The sequence below is a fragment of the Taudactylus pleione genome, unplaced genomic scaffold, assembly GCF_031769625.1.
Source record: "Taudactylus pleione unplaced genomic scaffold, aTauple2 ptg000885l, whole genome shotgun sequence".
In the NCBI taxonomy this organism is placed as follows: Eukaryota; Metazoa; Chordata; class Amphibia; order Anura; family Myobatrachidae; genus Taudactylus; species Taudactylus pleione.
Genome location: NW_028285286.1, coordinates 1,395,593 through 1,416,979, shown reverse-complemented (window position 1 = coordinate 1,416,979; position 21,387 = coordinate 1,395,593). Strand labels below are relative to the sequence as shown.

Here is a 21,387-nt window from a genome sequence, read left to right as displayed (position 1 = left end):
ATTTGCCCGAGGTTTTTTATTTCCTGTCTCTCCCACATTATCTGTCCTCAGAGCTCGCAGTTTCTCTTTTCTATTAGTTATTGCCGTGTACCATCTGTGCCAACACTCACTGATTCAGGGGCCGCACACGATGCCGATGTTGTAGTCGGACGATTTTTTTGCAACTGCGTATTCGCAAATATTCCTAAAAACTCCTACGGCACCTGCGTTACAAGAGAGAATGCACCTGCCATAGGACGCACATATCGGTGTTACTGCAGGTACAGACGCTAAAAGTGGGCGTCCCAGTCCTTGGTCAATTTGCCGCACGTATGTACACAAGGGAAGGAGTATGTATCGGACTGCCTCCTTCTGTGTCCATCTCTCTCTCTCTCTCTCTCTCTCTCTCTCTCTCTCTCTCTCTCTCTCTCTCTCTCTCTCTCTCTCCCTGTCCTTGTGCTGAGGAAACAATAGTCACTGCACCGGAGGTCTGTGCCGTGCACCAGTGGGTTTGCCGTAGATCCTATGACGGGCGGCCCACTGACTCTTTGTTGCTGGGCACCTCCAGCATAGACGTTTTGTTGTGACCAGAGCTGCAGTAATAGGGGTTATTACATCACTTGCTACCTAGTATAGCGCAGGGCAGAGATTTGGAAGATGGCTGGAAACTGAATGCACGGGCAAACTTTAGAGACTGGGCCGGGTACCAGTGGGGCGCAATGTACCTGTTTGGACTGTCTGCATCTGTGTGGATTCAGTGAAGGTGGCAGGCGAAAGCAGGTGCGTTTTAAGCAGGGCCAGACCAGGGCTTTATGCCACCCTGTACCGGTCCTGGCCCCTTAACCTGTGACATCATGACATCACACCTAAGGGGCAGGGCCCCCGGCTCTAGGAAGTATGCTTCCATGGAGGCTCCAGGCAGCTCTACAGTAGTGCTACCGGCTACAGGATGCCGTTCCAGGCACCCTGCAAGCCAGATGCCTGTGCCAGTGGGCAGCTACGGCGCTGCCCACAGGGCCTTGCCTTGTATATGTGTGTGTGGCTAAACAGTGTCTCGCTGGGTGTTAGCAGGGGTGGGCAAAGTGTTTAAGGGTTTGTTACTTTTTAACTCCACATAGCAATGATGTAATACTACAATATAATCAGTGTATGGGTTTGTTCTGTACTGTTCCTTCATTGTCGTAACCAATGTCCTGGGCCAGGAAGAGGCAGTCACTGCGAGGGGCTTATAGGCTCCCTAAGTTTTGTTTTACTTAAAGTATATATTATATATAATGTGTGTATGTATATGTGTGTATATATATATATATATATATATATATAATGTATTTGCTTGTTGTGATTTGTATTATTGGGATGTAGTTAAAATTCAAGCGGACAGGATGCCGGCCGCCGATATACCGACGCCAGAATCTCAGCCGCCAGCAAAATGCTGATGCCGCTATCCCAAATGAGATCAGGTTACTGACATCTGCATACTGAACAATGGAATCCCGAACGTGTGGATGCCAGTCAGTAACACAGTTTCCCCGGGGATAGGGTGGTTAGGTTTAGGCACACGCGGGGGGAGATTATGGTTAGGCACCCCCCCGGGGAGGGTTAGGGTTAGGCTACAGGATGGTGGGGTTAGGGTTAGGAACCCTCTCAGGAAAGTTAGGTTTAGTGTACGGGCAGGGGAGGGTTAGGGTTAGGCACCACCGGGGGGGAGGTTAGGGTTAGGCACCACCGGGGGGGAGGTTAGGGCCAGGCACAGCTAAAGGAGGGTTAGGATTAAGGGGAGAAGAGTTCGGCCTTCCGGCGCCGAAATTTGAACCGGCGGCTACTGAGCAACCAACTCGTTTTATTATATTCTCATCATGATTATTGTACTGTCTTCCATGCATATGCCTCAGTGAAACATACCATATAATATAAAGTCAGGAGACTGGGCTGCTAGGACAGGTCCTGTGGTTCCGGACAGGGGAATCTGCAGGATAGTAACATTTAGATGGTAGGTAGATATGTGTACAGTAGCTTTAAAGTCTAGTTAAGAGAACCTGCACAATAGAGATTTGTTTGCACGCACACAGCCTCCCGCTATTTAGAAGGAACTCAAATCCATGCATTGCAGACAAACACAGGCGCATCCTAAAATGCCATTTAAATTGCTTAAAATTTGGTAACTTTTCAGAAAAAAAAAAGAAGAATTAAGATGTGGCTGGTTCCCAGGTGTAGGTGACTGGCTGATCCGTTCCCTACACCTGGGAAAGATGTGGCTGGTTCCCAGGTGTGGGTGACTGGCTGATCCGTTCCCTACACCTGGGAAAGATGTGGCTGGTTCCCAGGTGTAGGTGACTGGCTGATCCGTTCCCTACACCTGGGAAAGATGTGGCTGGTTCCCAGGTGTGGGTGACTGGCTGATCCGTTCCCTACACCTGGGAAAGATGTGGCTGGTTCCCAGGTGTGGGTGACTGGCTGATCCGTTCCCTACACCTGGGAAAGATGTGGCTGGTTCCCAGGTGTAGGTGACTGGCTGATCCGTTCCCTACACCTGGGAAAGATGTGGCTGGTTCCCAGGTGTAGGTGACTGGCTGATCCGTTCCCTACACCTGGGAAAGATGTGGCTGGTTCCCAGGTGTGGGTGACTGGCTGATCCGTTCCCTACACCTGGGAAAGATGTGGCTGGTTCCCAGGTGTAGGTGACTGGCTGATCCGTTCCCTACACCTGGGAAAGATGTGGCTGGTTCCCAGGTGTGGGTGACTGGCTGATCCGTTCCCTACACCTGGGAAAGATGTGGCTGGTTCCCAGGTGTGGGTGACTGGCTGATCCGTTCCCTACACCTGGGAAAGATGTGACTGGTTCCCAGGTGTGGGTGACTGGCTGATCCGTTCCCTACACCTGGGAAAGATGTGGCTGGTTCCCAGGTGTGGGTGACTGGCTGATCCGTTCCCTACACCTGGGCTAGTCACTTACTTCTATCAGTCTAGTACTGTAAGTCTGGGAGTTTGCAGGCGCGCTTGGCGTGCCTACAGATATAATACTGTGTGTGACTATAGGAAGGTAATCTGCAGCTCTGGCGGGGATCCCCTTAGGTGTAAACATGCAGAAACTGATTAAGTTTACATGGTGGTTAATTCTGTACTGAATGCTCCTGTTTTGTGCTGGGCATAGTAATGAGTGAGACAGGCCCAGAGAGTTTCTGGCTGTTGTATTGGGGTAGGATTTGCAAATTGTTTCATTGCTGAGGCTGCTCATCTATTGCACAACCTAGGGCCTAGAGGGCACTGAGTGGCACAGAGCACTCTTTCGCCGGGCACACACTAAACGATATGTCGTGCAATCCGGCGGATCGGACGACATATCGTCCACATTGGGCAGTGTGTACCCGCAGTGACGCTGACGATGTGCGCTCCCGCGTTCGGCAGCAGGAGCCATGCTGGCGAATGCAGCATGGCCCCGGCTGTTGCGCAATCACTCCCAGCATCGGCAAGTGTGCACACACTTATCAATGCCGGCACCCCACCGGGTCCTGTCGCTAATGAGGTCGGTACATCGTCTAGTGTGTACTGCCCATAGCCCAGGATTTTCAACTCCAGTACTCAGGGAACTCTGGCAGTGCATGTTTTCCAGGTTTTCTCACAGTCACAAGTGAAAAGAATCAGTCCCACCTTGGGACAGGGCCGTAGAGAGCTGTCCCGGGCCGAGGGGATGGGGACGTGGCCTAATTGTGGGAGGCGTGGTCACACCCCCTTAAAAAATAATAACCTTGCTGCACAACCACAAGGGGAGTACTTGTTAGGGGGTACTTGCAGACTGGAGTTGAGAATCACTGTTCTATTCCATTATTGTGAGTTATTTTTGACAAATGGGAAGGGGACCCCACTAGGTCTTATGCAGACTTTGCTCTATGAAATGGCTTCAGAACTCACTATAAAGGAGCATTGCCAAAATAATACTTTATTTACTGAAGAATAACAGCACATAGATCACCTGGCTAGAGCATCCCTTTAATTCGGGGAACGTGATTTACACAGGTTCTGTGGCTGATTAAAACCAGGTAAAATAGAGACTTGAAGTCAGCCAGCCACAGAATCTGTATAATTCATATGTGTCCCGAATGAAAGGGATGATAAGCCTACACATAGACAACGCTCAGCTGATCAGCTTTAATATTTGGTGAAAGATGAGAAATTCCAATAACTTATGATTATTAAAGCCGGCTACATACTATCCAATTATCAGGCAGATCAGCCGATCATTGGATAGTATGGATGCAGGAGAGTTAGCCGATAAACGGTTTTAAACGCTCTTGCAATGGCCAGATCGGGAGGTTGATAAATAATTTATTTTATTATGCCAAAATCTCGTGGGCAGAAACTCTATTGCAAGTTGTAGGGGTTTATTTAATAAGCAGCGATCTTATTACAGGCCTTTTAATAAATTCATTTGTGGTAATAATCACTGGATATTTGCTATTTTGCCACATATTTGTAGCTCCACTCTGCCGGTGATTTCTGGTCTGTCCCGGTTACTTGTTCTGTAGAAGCGTTTCTGTCTTCTGACCTCAGTCACCACTGATATATTACATGTTCCACAGTGAGGAGACTGGGGTGATGACCTGCTGTGGGTCAGAGGAAGATTATTAGGTGTAGAGCGGTCCTGCATGTCCGTCTACCTCCCAACTGTCCCACTTTGGGCGGGACAGTCCCGCTCATCGGGGACTTTCCCACCACTCCACCCGCCGGCCACAGTGTCCTGCAGGGGTAGAGTGGAGTGGTGTCGCACACAACACCTACATCTTAAGGAGTAAGAACCTGAAGGCAGCCAAGCATCTGTGGGAGTGCTGAGCACGCCCCCAGAGTAATGAAAACGGGGGAGTGCCCCCCCCCTGACGCACGCGAGGATTCCCGATTTGAAATCGCCTATTTTGGGATGTGTACATCAGCTCTTTTTTTCCCTGTTATAAGATGCACATATCTGTACCCCGAAAACTGTGTCCATGTTCAGATTTTTCTTACTCTTGATACATGTTCGATAGAACATAAACGTGCTTTTCTTGTGTACGTCTCTTCCTGTCCAGTTCTACATGACCTCATATGTTTGCTAACCCCGTTATGAAGCATCACCTTTGATGGTTTGTCGCCAATGGATCTGCCATTGATAGCCGAGGTCCAATATTTCTCCGTCATCCATGGCAGCGGTTCGATTAGTGATGAGGCGATGGTCCCCCCCCCCATTGCACAGCGCATAGCACATACCTTGTTAGCCTCACTCTCCCACTCCGATTGGCCCACCTCATTCATGTGTCCCCAGCTAGCGATGGGGTTCTGCCATCTATGTAAAGTACCCATGGCCATCCCTACTCCTTACTGTGAGCACCGGACTGGGGGGAGGGCAGAATAATGTTGGGTAGATACATTCTGCATTTGTTGGTTGGGAGCCCAGGGAAGGGGCAACAGAGACATGAAACAGTGCGGATAGTTAAAGGGAATCCCACACACAACTACAACTACAAGATTTGCCTGGGGTTTAGCACCACACTATAATGTACTCATTTATATTTTTGTGTGTGTACCATTTCAATTGTTTTCCCAACCACCAGCGCCCAGGTACGGTAGTAGTTACCCCAATGCTATCATGGCTGGCTTTCCCTTGAACATATTCAATAGATAGGTGTGCCGGAATCGGTATGACTTACCGCAGAATCCATGCCCGGCGGTTGGAATCCCGACAGCGGCATCCTGGCAGAGGAGGAAATCCCGATCGTCCAAGATAAGTATTGTCTAACCTAATTCTACCCCCTAACCCTAACCCTCCCTTAGGGGTGCCTAACCCTAACCTTCCCCCCCAGTGCCTAACCCGAATCCCCCCTCTAAGTGCCTAAACCTAACCCCCCTTCCCCGCTGCCTAACCCTAACCTCCCCCCGGGGGTGCCTAACCCTAACCCTCCCTTCCCCTAGCCTAAACCTAACCTCCCGGGGGGACTGCCTAACCCTAACCTCCCCCCTGGGGTGGTGCCTAACACTAATCTCCCCCCAGGGGTGCCTATCCCTAACCCCCCCTTCCCCTAGCCTAAACCTAACCTCCCAGGGGGGTGCCTAACCCTAAGTCCCCCCCGGGAACCCTAAACCTAACCCTCCCCCCCGCGGCTATCCACGCTCGGCACCCAGTGTCTCTTCGATCGGGATGCCGGGCGCCGGTCTCCCGGCGTCGGTAAAATGACAGGCGTCTAGAAACAAATGGCATGAAACAAACTTATGGAAGGCGGCATTTCGCTTTCAGTCGTCAACTTGCTTGTTAAAATCAACCAGATTTAGAGCATCTTGCGGGCGCCGATGAAAAGCTGCTGCTCACATCCCCTCACTTCGCCTTTCAGATGAGTAATTTGTGCAGTCATTGTGAAATAGGATGGAGAAGCCGAGGATGAATCTGTTAATCTACTGGAAGCAGTAAATGACAGGACATATATGAAAGTGTGTTATTAATGCAAGCCGGCTTCTTGGAATGCTGACTCCAAGCCTCTACCAACAGCCCCATGATATGTAAATCAGGTGACATTACAATTCAGCGTCTATTGTATGGACTGTAAATGATGTCCTACTGTCCTTTCCGAGGAATGGTAATTAAATCCTGTGAAATATAAGTAGCTCAATATCTAGGAGGTTAGTTTGTCAGCCAGAAACCCCGGGGAAAATAAAATAAATTAAATCTCCTCGGCCGTTTTTTGTACATTTTCTATTATTATTATTATTTTTTTTTATTCTAATTCTCCCCCCCCCAAAATGGATAAGAAGTTGATTTGAAAACAATTTAAAATGTGTCTTTTGTCTTCTGATTTAAAAGAAAAATAGAGAGAGAGAAGAATGTATTATTTTAAAGATGTTCCTAACCTATTTACTTATGAGATGGAGCTTTTGGGTGACTCGAGTCAATGGGGTAAATTTACTAAGATTCGAGATGGTCCAGATTTTCAAGTAGATTAATCTCGCTGGAACTCGCCAAAATTCGGGTGATTTAATCCCTTGTTTTTTACCAAATTTACCAACAGGCGATTTGAGGCTAAACGAATTGGCCGATGGTGAAGCAGAACGAGATATCTCGTTTTGCAGGAGATTACTCACCCGAGATTGCAATGTTTTCTCTCTGCAAATCTCTCCCGAGCTAGCAGCCTGCACATATCAGTGAGATATGTGTTGGCTGCTTGTGTGTTAAGAGTAGACTTGTTGAAAAGGGTTAAATGTTTTTTTTTTAAAATGACGTGAGGTCCCCCCCAAAAGACTAACCAGCCCTGGACTTGCCAGCCTGTTCTGGTTCTTAAATTTACAGGGAAAAAATATGTAGGGTTCCCCTGTAAATTTACGAAGCAGCAACAGGCAGAACTGGTTTTAAATATACGGAGAAAAAAAATGGCATGAGGTACCCCGTATATTTAAAACCAGCCCTGGACCCTTTTCTAGCGGGGAGCTGATGCCACAGCCAGGGGTGCCCTTTCACCGGGCCCCCCAGCCGCAGCATCAGTCCTCACTGCTAGTCGGCCCAGGCCAGGGAGTTGAGTACCCCTCCAATAAAGGGGTACCCCTCTCCAGGGCACCCCTGGCCTAGGCTGATAGCCCCGGGCTATACCCGGCACCCTAGGGCGGTGGGTGGCGGGTTGATAGTGTATGTGTAGAGTAAAAGAAAGGGTTAAATATTGTCTTTAGTTGTGGAACAACACGTACCAACAAGCCTCCCCCGCATGCTGGTATTTGGAGAACCACAAATACCAGCATGCGGGACATTACGGGCCCGCTGGCACTTGTAGTTCCACAACCAAAGCAATACGTAATAAACACAACCAACACCATGACAGTAAAATTTTATTATAACATACATGCACACTCACACTCACTATCACACATACTCACTAATATCCGAAATAATCCATAGGGGTACCTATGGAACAAAATCCATACTCATGTCTCCTATGCGTAGGTCATGTCCTCTGCTCCAAGTAGGCATCCAAAGGGTTCAAATAAAAAAACGAGTACCCGAATCTAAGCCGGACCGTGTAAAGCTAGGTGTTTCCACATAGCTTTACTCTGCGCGAATGACCGGGGCACACGTGGGCCCCGTCATTGAAGGAGCCGCCAGTCAATCAGCGGGTATCTCCGTTGGAGCAGCTCGCTAATTGGCTGTGTGCGGTCAGCGTGTCTCCCCATAGACTTCTATGGGGAGATTTCTCCACTGAATGGAGAACCGCGACACTGTATCTACTAGTGACCTCAATTTACCTTGTGGTTACAGCAGTAGATACCAGCATGCGGGGGAGGCTCGCTGGTACGTGTTGTTCCACAACTAAAGACAATATTTAACCCTTTCTTTTACACTACACATACACTATCAACCCGGCACCCACCGCCCTAGGGTGGCGGGGATAGCCCGGGGCTATCAGCCTAGTCCAGGGGGGGTGACCCATTTATTGAAGGGGTACTCAGCTCCCCAGGGATCCCTGTCCTGGGCTGACTAGCGGTCAGGACTGATGCTGCGGCTGGGGGGCCCGGTGAAAGGGCACCCCTGGCTGTGTCATCAGTCCCCCATTAGAAAGGGTCCAGGGCTGGTTTTAAATATACGGGGAACCTCACACCATTTTTTTTCTCAAAATGTTTAAAACCAGCTCTGTCCCTGCTGCTTGGTGCTGTTTCGTAATTTACAGTGGAACCCTACACATTTTATCCCTGTAAATTAAGAACCAGGACAGGCTGGCAAGCCTGGGGGCTGGTTAGTCTTTTGGGGGGGGGGGATCTCACGTAATTTTTTTAAGTAAATTAACCCGATTTTAACCATTTACAGAAATAAACATACACAAATCACAATGATTTGTGTATGTTTCTGACCATCTCGCAGCTCAGGGGGTTGAGAGTTTGAAAAGTGATTTTGACAGAGAGTTTGCTCCTATCTCACCCAAGCTTGTCATCCCGATTCTTGGTAAATTTGAGAGATGTATGTTTTAGGTGAAAAGTACTTCCGATTTGGCCCGATGGTGATTTGATTTGAGATTGCTGTCTCACCCGAGTTTTACGAGTGAGATGAGATAAATCTCTCTCTAAGGGCTCTATTTACTACAATCCGCATATTGAATGCGGATTGTAGTGTGATATTACCGAGTGAATTCGCATTGCGAATTCAGGCAATATCACAGGGATTTACTATAAATCCCTTGCAGGGAAAGAGCTTGCGATAAAGCTCTGTCCCTGCGGATCCCATCCGCACTCTAGTCGCGGTATTTGCGAAAAAAATACCGCGACTAAGAGCCCGCGCATGCGCCGCCCGACCACCGCTACTACCCCCCCACCGACGCTAAGCCCCGCCCCCGGCGCTAAGCCCCACCCCCGCAAACGCGGAATAATAATAAATAGAGCCCTAACTCACCCAACTTTTGCCTTTAGTAAATTTGCAAGCAGGAAAAAAAATTAATAAATCACCCAAGATGGTGAACGAATGATATAGTGCAGTGATTCCCAACCTCGGTCCTCAAGGCACACTAAAGCTGGCCACACACTAGACCAACTTACATCCAACCAGCCAACTTGTTGATTGGTTGGAATGAAAATCTGGTAAGGAATGGGAGTAAATGATGATCAGAAATTTACTCCTAAATGCCAGAAAACAGATGAAAATGGTCGTCAGGGAAGTTTGTTAAATGTTTGATTTAAACTATTTGTTTATACAACAGTTTTGGTCTATCTTTCAGCGTCTGGGAGCAAGTTGCTGATTGTATTCCTTACCAGATTTTCATTTCAACCAATCTACTAGTTGGCTGGTTGGACAGATAATCTTTAGATGTGTGGCCAGCTTAACAGTCCTGGTTTTAGTGATATCCATGATTGTGCACAGATGGTTTAATCAAAATAAGTGAGGCACTAATTAAGTCACTTGTGCTCAAGTATGGCTATCCCTAAAACCTGGACTGTTAGTGTGCCTTGAGGACCGTGGTTGGGAACCCCTGATATAGTGCGTACACACTGTGCAATCCTTCAAACGACTGAACGATATATCTTACATTGTTTTGGTCGTTAGATCGCTAACTATATAACGTTAACATATCGCCTGGTACTCCTATTGGGCGTACACATTTGCACAAAATCATTAGTGATATCTTCCGTTCAACCGCGCATGTACAGCAGATCAGAAGATGCGACGAACGATGCACGGGAGCACGCAATAGTGCATACGCACTAGACGATGTGGACGGTCTGTTGTTCCAATTCGTCTAAAATCGCACGTGCCTCTGTGCCAGCGATGGCGGAGAACCATTGGATATAAATCACAGAGGGCAAAACCATCGCCATTGGTGGTTAACCATCGATGCTCGATGGCCATCTCTAGTGTGTACCCAGCCATAGTTTGCAGCTTTATGGTTGCTATGGGAGACTTCTCCACTTGTCCTCTCTTGAAGGTTTGATACATCTCCCCCTTAGTTTCTTGGGTGTGGCCTAATTAACATAGGCCGCACCCCAAAAATTACATTATTTGTGGGCGTGCCCGCATGGCACGCCTCCCGTGTGACGTCAGGCTGGGGGCGAGCTGCCCCCAGCCCTCTCCCTGCACTGAATGGATGCCGCGCGCATGCACGCAGCATCCATTCAGCTTCTCCGGGGTCCGGCACCGCCGCACAGCTGCGGCGGTGGGGGTGCCCCACCTCCCGACCACCCGCGGGACACTTCGGCCCACGGGTGGAACAGCGGGACAGTGCCCGAAAAGTGGGACTTTCCCGCTGAAATCGGGATGGTTGGGAAGGGTGCGCCCTCTAAGGGGTGGCGACCCTGTTTGACCGCACTGGTTGAACATGCCTCGAGCCGGCCCTGATCTCTTAATCAGGCCCAGTGTCCTCTCCCAGATTAAAAGGATATAAATAGAAGGATGGGAAACGCAGAAGAATGCAGTTGCAGGCAAATTAGCAAAAATACAAAGTCGCCTGAAGGAGGAGACAGCACTTTGAAGCACAACAATTATATTCCGGCTTCCGAATAGCAGTACAAATCTTCTTTGTGTCATATTGATTGTCATTTGCAGCTGGGAAGTTGTGTTGCACTCAGGGCCTTCACCTGGCTCTGCCTATCTAGATTTGCAGCAGGCATCGGTTCACCCACTGGGGGTTGCTGCTCGGGAGAACACCCCCTGGCTCCCCAGGCAAAAATAATCCGGGGGGCCCAGTTTATGTGGTTCATTTACTGACAAAGTAAACTGAGAATAAAGGAATGATGGGGGAGGGGAGAATTTAATGATCAGGGTTAAAACAAAACAGCAATCTTGTGCAAAACATTCACATGCACCGAACAGAAATTCAATGAAATCAATATTCATTCTGCAGAGAAAATATTAAAAATAACCCGTCGGCACCTCTGGAGAGATGCACTGTTATTACTGGGGCATTAACGCGCTCACACTTCATTCTAGCAGATAGATTACAACTAACTAAACAGCATTCAGATATGTACAATCAATAGCAGAGAGGCCGCCTTCGTGCATTAGAGGCTAGACGAGACACGAGCTCACAGCATCTATCATGGTAGGGCAGGTCAGCTCCTAGACATTACCCAGTTGTATCCGGGTAGAATAATATAATGCAATATACAGTAGCAGTGTTGGCTAACCTTGACACTCCAGCTGTTGTGGAACTATATATCCCAGCATGCCCTGCCACAGTTTTAGCATGCCCTAATAGCAAAACTGTAGCAGTGCATGCTGGGTTATGTAGTTCCATAACAGCTGGAGTGTCAAGGTTAGCCAACACTGCGATATAGGCTTCTATTTGACTCCGTACTCTCCCAGGACAATGCATATAATGAGAGTTGGCAGCAGAGGATATGGTCTGTACGTATCGAAGTTTTGCCTCCCTCTTTAATAACTGCTGTATAAAACTTCATATAGCACAGAGGTATCGGCCTCACTCGTATCCATGGGGTTAATGTTAAGCTGGCCACACACTAGACCAATTTACATCCAACTAGTTGATTGGTTGGAATGAAAATCTGGTAAGGTATGAAAGCAAATGACAATCAGCAATTTGCTCCCAAACGCCGGAAAGTAGACAAAAACTGTTGTTTGAACAAATTGTTTAGATCAAACATTTAACAAATTTTCATCTGTTTTCTGGCATTTAGGAGCAAATTGCTGATCATCAGTTACTCCCATACGTTACCAGATTTTCATTCCAACCAATCAACTAGTTGGATGGTTGGATGAAAGTTGGTCTCGTGTGTGGCCAGCTTTAGACTGCAGCACTCACCCTGGTCTGATTCTGCTCCTGAAGACATTCACTGGAGCCTCCTGCATGGAAACTTGCTGCATACTGGCTCTGCCAGATGTGGTCCTACTCTGAGCCGGATTGAGACCCCATGGCATGGGACCCCAGGTCAGATAATTTGGGACCCTCTTCTCCGCCCAATGATAATCCCAAAAATAAAACCTAAAAATGCTTTAGGGCAGTGATTCCCAAACTTTTTTGAATCACTGCACCCTAGAGTATCAGCATTGGTTTCACGGCACCCCTAGATTTAAGCTTGTTATTGGGAGAGTCAGTAAAAATGTAGTGAAGTACATTGTGCTCTCCTGTCATCCTTAGGGTCAGTTATGTAGTGGTGGACAGGTTTGTGCTTCTATTTGTCCATATAAATTGACCTTAAATAATTTGATTTGGTGCTGGACCACCAACCTGATGCACTCCTGCAACTGTCCCGAGGCACCCCAGGGTGCCGCTGCGCACAGTTTGGGAAACACTGCATCTGGGTGATCTGGGTCCACCAGGGTAAACTGTGCCCTAGGCTAGAGCTTTGGCTGCCTAATGGAGCCTCTGAGCTGCCCAGGTCTGTATGGGTTTCACTGGGCCGCAACTAGCGGGGGGGGGGGCTAAGGGGACACGTGCCCCGGGTGTTGGACTTGAGGGGGTGACGAGGAGAGGTGCCAAGGTGGGGGGGCCCCCCCAGGTAGTTGCTTGTATGGCTTTGGAGCCGCACGCCGGGACCTGCAGGCAACCTGCAGCCCAGCCTTGAGAGACACAGCGCCGCCGTCAGTCTAATCTGACGCCAGTCGCAAGCCAATCAGAGCTTGCGGACTGGCAGCCAATCAGCATCGGCTGACAGTCCGCAAGCTCCAATTGGTTTGCGACTGGCGCCACATTAGAATGACAGTGGCGCTGTCCGAGCCCCGGCATCTGGCATCTCTGTCCCATTCCGCGCCGCCTGAGCTCACCCACCACGTGGCCCCGGCAAGTAAAAAGAGGGAGCTGGCTTACTGAGTGATCCCATTTTAATGTGAAAGTCCGATTTTAATAGTGTTTCATCTGTCAGTTCTGGGGGGAGCTCCTGTCACTGGGGGGAGGGGGGGCATTACTGTGACATAATGTGTAAGGAGCCTTAGTGTGGCATAATGTGTAAGGGGCATTACTGTGACATAATGTGTAAGGGGCATTACTGTGACATAATGTGTAAGGGGCATTACTGTGACATAATGTGTAAGGGGCATTACTGTGACATAATGTGTAAGGGGCCTTACTATGGCATAATGTGTAAGGGGCATTACTGTGACATAATGTGTAAGAAGCCTTAGTGTGGCATAATGTGTAAGGAGCATTACTGTGACATAATGTGTAAGGAGCATTACTGTGACATAATGTGTAAGGGGCATTACTGTGACATAATGTGTAAGGGGCCTTACTATGGCATAATGTGTAAGGGGCATTACTGTGACATAATGTGTAAGGAGCCTTAGTGTGGCATAATGTGTAAGGGGCATTACTGTGGCATAATGTGTAAGGGGCATTACTGTGACATAATGTGTAAGGAGCCTTAGTGTGGCATAATGTGTAAGGAGCATTACTGTGACATAATGTATAAGAGGCATTACTGTGATATAATGTGTAGTAAGGGGCATTACTGTGACATAATGTGTAAGGAGCATTACTGTGACGTAATGTATAAGAGGCATTACTGTGATATAATGTGTAGTAAGGGGCCTTACTGTGGTATAATGTGTAAGGGGCATTACTGTGACATAATGTATGAGGCATTACTGTGATATAATGTGTAGTAAGGGGCCTTACTGTGGCATAATGTGTAAGGGGCATTACTGTGACATAATGTGTAAAGGGCATTACTGTGACATAATGTTTAAGGGGCCTTACTGTGATATAATGTGTAGTAAGGGGCATTACTGTGACATAATGTGTAAGCGGCATTACTGTGACATAATGTGTAAGCGGCATTACTGTGACATAATGTGTAAGCGGCATTACTGTGGCATAATGTATAAGAGGCCTTACTGTGGCAGAATGTGTAAGGGGCATTACTGTGACATAATGTGCAGTAAGGGGCCTTACTGTGACATAGGGGTCTATTTACTAAGCAGTGTTAGGAGATAGGGTGATAAGAAAGTAATAAGGTGCCAGCCAATCAGCTCCCAACTGTCATTTTTCAAACACAGCCTGTGAGATGACAGCTGGGAGCTGATGGGGTGAAAAGTGATAAGAAAGTAATAAGGTGCCAGCCAATCAGCTCCCAGCTGTCATCTCACAGGCTGTGTTTGAAAAATGACAGTTGGGAGCTGATTGGCTGGCACCTTAGGGTGAAAAGTGATAAGAAAGTAATAAGGTGCCAGCCAATCAGCTCCCAACTGTCATTTTTCAAACACAGCCTGTGAGATGACAGCTGGGAGCTGATTGGCTGGCACCTTATTACTTTCTTATCACTTTTCACCCTATCTCCTAACACTGCTTAGTAAATAGACCCCATAATGTGTAAAGGGCATTACTGTGGCATAATGTGTAAGGGGCCTTACTGTGATATAATGTGTAGTAAGGGGCATTACTGTGGCATAATGTGTAAGGGGCATTACTGTGACATAATGTATGAGGCATTACTGTGATATAATGTGTAGTAAGGGGCCTTACTGTGGCATAATGTGCAGTAAGGGGCCTTACTGTGGCATAATGTGCAGTAAGGGGCCTTACTGTGGCATAATGTGCAGTAAGGGGCCTTACTGTGGCATAATGTGCAGTAAGGGGCCTTACTGTGGCATAATGTGCAGTAAGGGGCCTTACTGTGGCATAATGTGCAGTAAGGGGCCTTACTGTGGCATAATGTGCAGTAAGGGGCCTTACTGTGGCATAATGTGCAGTAAGGGGCCTTACTGTGGCATAATGTGCAGTAAGGGGCCTTACTGTGGCATAGGCCCTGATTCAGAGCCGGACGCTCTGACCAGAGCGCTCGCTCTGAATCAGGGCCCACCTCCATTAATATGGAGCATCCTCCTGGACGCTCGTATAGCTGTGGGTCACCACCCAACTCGGGTGAGTTTCCTGTTTTTCAACTCGCAAGTTTAGATGAGAATACTTACCCGAGATTGCAGTGCAAAACTCACCCAGGCAAGCAGCCTGCACATATCAGTGAAATATGTGAAGGCTGCTTGTGTGGTCTACCTGTAAAAAACGGGTTAAATAAAAAAAAAAAAATTACGTAGGGTCCCCCCCAAAAGTCTAACCAGTCCCGACTTGCCAGCCAGTCCTGGTTCCTAAAATTACGGGAGCAAAATGAGTAGGGTTCCACCATAATTTTGGAACCAGCATCTGGCTGCAGGGCCATCCTGGTTTTAATTATAGGGGGGAAAAAAATTGCGTAGGGGTCCCCCCTATAATTAAAACCAACACCAGGACATGTAAAGCGGCCGCTCATTGGCTGCTCCCACGTGGGTCCCAGCCAATGAGCGGCTGCTACATGTAACGCTGATTGGTTCGCGCCACGTGAGAAATTACAGCTGACTTCGATCATCTGTCATTTGGCGAGGTGTAAGTGTGTGCAACAGCATACACTTACATCTGTCCGGTCTGGTTCGGGTAACTCGTTTATTTGTTTTACCAAGAACCTGGATGCTATGGAGAGCAGCGCCAGGATCTAGGTGAGTATAGATTATTTTTTGCATGGCCAGGCACACGGATCCTACCTGATAAGGGGACAGACACACCTACAGCAGGTAAGTATGTGTGAATGGGTAGGTGTATGAAATAAAGTTTTACTAGGCATGGTATGTGTGTTTTGTCTTTATTTAACTATTTATTTTACAGTGGGGGTACAGGTGCCGGCCATCTGCTGGCACTTGTAGTTCCGCAAGTGCCAAAGGGCAGGCATGCTGGCACCTGTAGTCCCACTGTAAAATACAATAGTTTCCTTATACTTCTCACTTTATTACCCCCGTACCCAAAGCTCCAGGGGTGCAGGGAAGAGCCCTGGGCTTCAGTCCAAGCCTGGGGATTTGGGGGGGGGGCCCCTTCTTGGGGGGATCCCCATCTCCCCTGAGATCCCTGGCTTGGCCTGACCAGCTTGGGCTGATAATGCTTTGGCCGTGGAGCCCTGGTGAAAGGGTCTCTGGGCTGTGGCATTACAGCCCGGCCGTTTTGGGTCCGGTGCTGGTTTTAATTATAGGGGGACCCCTACACATTTTTCCCCCTTATAATTAAAACCAGCACTGGCCCTACAGCCAGGTGCTGGTTCCTAAATTATGGTGGAACCCTACTCATTTTGTTCCTCGTAAATTTAGGAACCAGTACTGGCTGGCAAGTCCGGGGCTGGTTAGGCTTTTGGGGGAGGACCCTACGTCATATTTTTTTTTTTTATAAAAAAACACTTTATATTAGGTATTCAGGAAGAAACATACACAAATCACACTGATCTGTGTATGTTTCTGCCAAACTCACAGTTTAGGAGGTGGTCTATTTGAAACATCAATTGAATTTATCAGTGAGTTTGCTACAAACTCACAGATTGTAAACTCAATTCTTTGTAAATTTGCAAATTGCAACTTTTTCATGTAAAATTACTTCCTAGTTTGAGCGATGGTGAGTTTAGTTGAGTTTGCAAATTCACGTGAGTTTTAACATTGAGAAGAGAAAACTCACTTCCAAACTCACACCTGTTTGGTCTTAGTAAATTTGCGAGTTTGTAAAACAGGCTAAACTTGCCCAAACTCGATTCTTAAACTGGCCACACACTAGACCAACTTTCATCCAACCAGCCAACTAGTTGATTGGTTGGAATGAAAATCTGGTAACATATGGGAGTAAATGATGATCAGCAATTTGCTCCTAAATGCCAGAAAACAGATGAAAATGCTCGTCAGACAAGTTTGTTAAATGTTTGATCTAAACAATTTGTTCACACAACAGTTTTGGTTCATTTTCCAGCATTTGGGAGCAAATTGCTGATTGTATACCTTACCAGATTTTCATTCCAACCAATCAACTAGTTGGCTGGTTGGACAGATAATCTTTAGATGTGTGGCCAGCTTTAGTAAATTTACCCGAGTGTATGAGGGAATCGGTATGTAATGCGGCTGTTGAGGTGCCTACTGTCAAAATACCGACAGCGGCATCCCGATGGTTGGTATCCCGACAGGGGTCGGGTAAGTATACTTACCCTTCCCCCTTCTCCCCTAACCCTAACTTCTTGTAGCCTAACCCTCCCCACCCGCACCCTAACTCTCCCCGTTAGGGCCTAAACCTAACACTCTCCCCTTAGTGCCTAACCCTAATCCTCCCCCCAGTGGTGCCTGATCCTAACTCTCCTCCCTAGGGATGCTTAACCCTAACCTCCCCCCCAAAAAACCTAACTCTAACCTAACCCTCGCCCCCGCGGCTAACACTAAGGGCGCCCCGGCTTACCTTCATTCGGGCTGTCGTCCACCTGGATCATGGCGTCGGAGTTAAGATTAATGTCGGTATTTCGGCGCCTATCTTAAATTCCTTGTCGGGATTCCAGCGTCAGGATTGAAACCTGTGGCATCGTGGCCATTGGTCTCATAACTACATCCTGTGTAGGAGGACACATCAGTATGGGTTCCATTTCTCATAGGTAAAAAGCCTTAAATCCTGCAAATCCCTGCCCCAGTTATCGGGCTGACTCGGGCATCATTGCTGCTGAACCGGTGGCTTATTATTATTTTTTTTTTTTTTATTATTATTATTTTTTTTAGTAAAAAACAAAATGGTTTCATCTCAAATAGCATTGATTGAAAAAAGTTTCCTGTCGCTGAAGATCAAATACAAAACTGTTTTAAGGACTTTCACAAATCTGGGTCAAGTAAACAATTGCGCCCCTGTTTCTCTATAAGTGAACAACCCAGATCTACGAAACATATGAGCCATGAAGTGATGTTTATGGATACTTTTTTGAATGACCCTAAAATGCCAAGGAATGTCGTCTCTCCTCACAAGCCTTTCCCTAATCATAGTAATGCAGGGTATTTGTGGGACGAGGGAAGAGGGGTGTTTAGCGCCTGTCAGGAATCGTAGAGACTTGTCTGTTCAAGTACATTTTATATACACTGCTGTCAGTTCGTGTTTTAGCGACAACGTCACTTCTATCATTTCCAACAGAATAGTAAACTCCAACGTTGGAAAACGACTGTCAAACCAGAAATTGGAAATTAGTTGTATAATCACTTTGATAGGGGGTAATAAGGACAGAAAGTACCGTATAACAGTTGGTATTTCTTAGATGGAGGGATTCCGCCCATCGGCTCACCTATAGTGCGGTCTATGTGGCAGTATGATTGATTCACCATGTCAAGGACCAGGCATGGTGTACCACTCAACAACTGTCCCGAATCTGGAGGACAATCATGATGTCCTGGCAGCCAGGAAGTTTGCCCTGATTTCCAGGAATGTTGCGAGTTATGTCCCACTCACACTAGTGAGTGCATGTTTCAAGGCGGGTAGACAGGGTTTAGAGGTGATGACTTGCATCAAAACCAACAGACAGGCCTATGGAAGCAAACATTTTAACTTTGGGAGGCATGGGAGTGGGTATGGTTCTCCAGCTGTAATTGAGCACCATGTTCCAGATTATTGGGATTGGTAGTTCCATTTTAAGTTTCATAAGTTCCTTACCTCCGTTACAGTCAGTTCTATGGTGGCTGGGCGTGGATAAATTTGACACCTTGACTATCCAGAAGTTAGATTCCTATTGTGTCTTGTCATTGACTAAAAAATTACTAAAACTTCATTGCAAACCTGTTATGGAAGGCAGGCAGGCATTGCCATGTCTAGACTTAATGGGGCACCAGATGAACCCCCCCCACCCGCCTTGGTCTGCTGCTTTCTCGTGGTCTGGTGGTGCACTAATAGAAAGAGTCATGTGCCTCCATATTGAGGTGTGTGACTTTGTTTCCAGTGGCATGTCTTCTGAAGCTCTAGGCACCTCCATCCCTATCTGCATTGATGTGCCTGACAGTGGAGGCACCGGCTCATCGTGTAGGGATGAACATGGAATGGGTAACCATCAGGAAACCATTGACAGAACCATCCATGGGCATCACTACCTGGGAATACGTGACTCAAGTGGCCCAATCAGGGAAGGAGGGCAGGACTAAGCGGGGGATGTTGGAGGAGAAGCTAAGCACAGTGCGTACAAAAATAGTTTTCCACATCACCATTGGACCTCTGCCATCGCTGACAAAACCATTGATGGTCGATGGCCATCTCGAGCATCGTGAGCTTCTGCCTGTAAAGGCGCTCACTTCTCTCATCTCCCCAGACGCTGGGTACAGAAGCTGGAAATGATGGTGTGATGGGTGTTGATGTAGGCAGGGTTGGGTGAAGAAGATTGTTTCAGATCCTGGTTATTGACCTGCAGTTTTCTTTCTGACCCTCCGTATGGCTGTGGCAATGTTTAATGGTTCATCTTCATACGCACAGCAGCGGATTAGCGAAGCAGCCTAAGGGTTTCTTCGTAGGAAGCCCATGTCTGCGGCATTAGCATAAAGTCGTAATCACGTTGCAGAAAGAGATGCAGTCATGGCGGCATTAGGGGTCTACCTCTGAATCAGGCCCCCAATGTTTTTATTAGATACCCCTACACTGGGCGCCCCTGCTGGTCCTCTATGGTGGTGATAAGCTGGAAGAGTGGTGCTCTGATGTCACAACCCGGTGCCGCACTACCAATCTGACACACAGGGGCAGAAGTTGTGCCCCCCTCCCTGCCATCTCCATACATGTTAACAAGTGAGTGAGGTGGCAGGGCCTGAGTCACTACCAATTGCAATAGCGATTACGCACGCAGTCTCACTGCGATAGTATGCTAATCCATTGCGATCGCTATGCCGTTGCAGCACCACATGCGGACGCCCACTTTACCTTACATCCGTAGTATTTAGAAAGACTGCGAAACCATCGGTACCATCGCAGCCTCACGCACACTTGCACAAGCTCTGACCTTACTCAGGAATTACTAACCTCATCGTACACTGTGAGTACAAGCTGCGTACGGTATCGCAGTGGATAATTTATGCACGCCCCTGCAACAGCATTTAAACGCACTGGCACGCCTGCGTTTCGCCGTCCACTTCCTGCCAATCATCCTTTGAAGGGCCTGCATAGTCACTGCGATCGCAGTCCTGATCACAGTGTCCAGTTGGCGCACTGCGATGCATGCGCAGAACTCAACAATCGTCCGATTGCGTGCGTATAAACAACTGCGTTCCTTATTCATCCTGACTTTTCTAATGAGTTCATAGGCGGTTTCTCATGTGACATCACTGTGTGACTTGGTGATGTCACTAGGGAATTGTTACATTTCATTCCCAGGGGAAACAAATATAAGTGTTGAGGTCTCTAGTGCTGCCCCATTCATGCTGCAGAGAGGTAAGTGAGTGGGGGTCTTCAGGACCTGTCGGAGCTCAGCGAGTGGTCCAACCTCTGACATGCGCTACTGAGCCTGCGTGGCGTCTGTCTGGATGATAAATATATCTGGCATCGTTCCGTTGCCCTCCACATTGCTGGGCTACTCTGCCAATAGGTTATGGGACCAGGACGCTGGTCAGCAGGCTTCAGTTAATAGGTTATGGTCCCAATACTAAATTACCTGAACATTTCCAGGTGTGAGTGTGAGTCGTGAACCCACAGACACTGTAGTAGGTAGAAGTAGCAGTTGTTGAAATATGAAATATGATGGAATTCATGTGCAATTTCAATTACTGTCAATGTCTGAATCTCCTGGCAGCAGCAATCTCCAGGAGCGAGGATTTAGGGAAGCTGAAATGCTACACAATGTAGCATATTAAAAAGTAATTTATTAGCGAAGAAGCACACGTGATGCATTCAGAGTAAGAAGGCTTAGTATCGCCGCGACTGTGAACAGGGGACTTAGCCGAATTCCTTCCCCATCTCAGACTGAGATGCAGCATGGACAATGTTGTCTGTAGGTGGGGGTGGCTGCAGCTAATGTAATCCTCTAATGATGTATTATGCTTCCCGGCCATAGAGAAAACTGTCCCCGACCGGTGTCACAAACATGCTTTACTATCCATGGTTGTAGTCATGATTATTTTATACATTACAGAGGACTAGATTTCATGCTGCTGTTCCCAACTTGTAGTACGTACCGTACCATCTATAGACCTGA

The 21,387-nt window shown here is 47.6% G+C and overlaps 1 protein-coding gene across 2 annotated transcripts in view; it reads left to right on the top strand.

The window, feature by feature from the left end:
• The window catches only part of LOC148474183 (neural-cadherin-like), a 143,588-nt gene that overhangs the window by 19,047 nt on the left and 103,154 nt on the right, over positions 1-21,387 (top strand). Inside the window, exon 1 of one of the 2 annotated variants that reach the window (XM_088458989.1) lies at positions 11,742-11,812. The exons of the other annotated variant lie outside the window; for it this stretch is intronic. Within the exon in view, the coding sequence (XP_088315115.1) occupies positions 11,806-11,812 (7 nt within the window). The 5' untranslated portion in view covers positions 11,742-11,805. Of the gene's footprint in view, positions 1-11,741; positions 11,813-21,387 lie in introns of those variants that run through there. 2 annotated transcript variants of the gene reach the window in all.